At 35.2% G+C, this 1,966-nt stretch overlaps 1 protein-coding gene across 1 annotated transcript; it reads left to right on the top strand.

The window, feature by feature from the left end:
• Positions 1-309: 309 nt before the first annotated feature.
• LOC106321197 (F-box/LRR-repeat protein 13-like) lies at positions 310-1,962 on the top strand (the record flags this gene model as incomplete). Its single annotated transcript, XM_013759509.1, has 3 exons — positions 310-1,260; positions 1,689-1,829; positions 1,909-1,962. Coding segments are annotated over exons 1-3 (1,146 nt in total), but the record flags the coding sequence as incomplete, so codon positions are not given.
• Between the last annotated feature and the right edge of the window lie 4 nt (positions 1,963-1,966).

Consider the following 1,966-nt stretch of genomic DNA (forward strand, 5'->3'; position numbering starts at 1 on the left):
AATTGTATAAAAAACAAGTACATTTATTTATAGAAGCAGAAAAAAATCTGTTAAAAATTATCTTTTAAAAACGAAACATTTATTTTTAAAAATGAAAAGAATATTCTACTAGATTTTGAACCGCAAAGAATACAAAATTTCGCGGGAAACAGAGATCACCCACTAGTATATATATGTGTATTTTGGTAAAGAAACTTTCATCATCTCAGAAACTAGAAATGTGTAGAGATAAAAATCCACCACAATCTATCTGGCCTCTATAGCCAATCTTTAGAAGCCCTTACCTATTCTCCTCTCCTTTTTGATTTGATGTTTACGTTCATGGATGCAGCCAGGGTGAAACGTGCTCGTTCCACCAACCCACCGAGCGAAGTTGATCGGCTAAGCAGTTTGCCAGATTGCTTGATATTGCAGGTATTCTTAAATCTTCCGACCAAAGATGTGGTTAAGACTAGTGTGCTGTCCACCCGATGGACAACTCTCTGGAAAGACGTACCTGGTCTGGATTTGGACACCGAGGATTTCAATATACACGAAACATTCGTGAGTTTTGTCGATAACTTTCTCGAACGCAACCGCGGTTTGTCCATACATCGGTTTAAGTTAACTTACGATTCTTCTTACGCTGAAGAGCCTGGTCTTGTCAATCGCTGGGTCGACACTGCTGCTAGGCTTAAAGTTGAACATCTTGATCTTTCGGACGTTGTATGTGATCAGGATCTCATGATGAATCCAACAGTTTACACTTGTAGTAGCTTGGTGTCCCTAAGGCTCGTGGGAATGAGCTTACCTAGTCCCGAGCGTGTTTCATTACCTTTTCTCAAAGATATTGTTTTAATCGTCGTTGAGTATACCAACCGATGGGCATTAGAGAAGTTAATCTCACAATGCCCAGTTCTTGAAAACGTTAGTATTGATAGAATTTACGGTGATGGAATGCCCATTTTACGTGTGCGTTCCCAGTCTCTATTGAGCTTCATGCATTATTGGGATAAGAATGATGATTATGAGAAAGATCGTATAGTTGAAATTGATGCTCCCATGCTTAAGTATCTGAGGATCAGTGATGGTGGAACTACGAGTTTCATTATAAAGAACCAGCCTTCCCTTGTAGAAGCTGATATAGAGACTGTGTTTAATTTGACAAATGAAAGGAGGCTACAAGTTGCAAATGAAATACAAAAGAGAGATATGGTTCGTGATTTTCTCGTTGGGATCTCTAAGGTGAAAGATCTGACCATCGCCTCCTCTACTCTCGAGGTACCTATATTTCTTGATTTCCAACTTTAAACCAATTATATATTTCTCTCCGTTCAAAATGTATGTTTTTGGATTTTCACAATTATTAAAAACATCTTAAATTTTAACTTTAAATATTATTTTTTGTTATTAACTATTTCTCACAACTTTTAATCAATCAAAATTCAATAAACAAAATTATATTTCTTCAAAATTTACAATGTATTCTTATTAACTAACAAAAAATACACTGAAAGTTGTAAGAAAAAATACTGGTAGTTGTACAAAAAAGTATATTTTCAAAACAAATATAAAAAAATAAGTTTTTGAAACATTTTTTTTAAAACATGGATCAACTCGAGAGAATGCTAGTTAATTATTCTCCAACTATCGATGTAATACTTCATTTATTAACACTAATACCTTTTTTGTTGATGTTGTTCTTGTAGGTCATATATGATTACGCAAGATATGTACAACTACCGGTATTTCGTAACCTATATACCTTGTGTGTCAGGTTCAACAGCTACATGTTGGAGATGTTGCCAGTATTTCTTGAAGTCTGTCCAAATCTAAAAACTCTTGTCGTGGTGAGGATTATCTAACAAACTCATGAACTTGTGAGTAAATTATTCTTAAACTTGTGTCTCGGTTGTATTTTATGTGCAGGGAACTAGTGTAAATTACCTCAGGGTGGACCTTACTGTTATTGCCAGACCTTGGAATC

The sequence above is a fragment of the Brassica oleracea genome, unplaced genomic scaffold (genome assembly GCF_000695525.1).
Source record: "Brassica oleracea var. oleracea cultivar TO1000 unplaced genomic scaffold, BOL UnpScaffold01299, whole genome shotgun sequence".
Lineage (NCBI taxonomy): Eukaryota > Viridiplantae > Streptophyta > Magnoliopsida > Brassicales > Brassicaceae > Brassica > Brassica oleracea.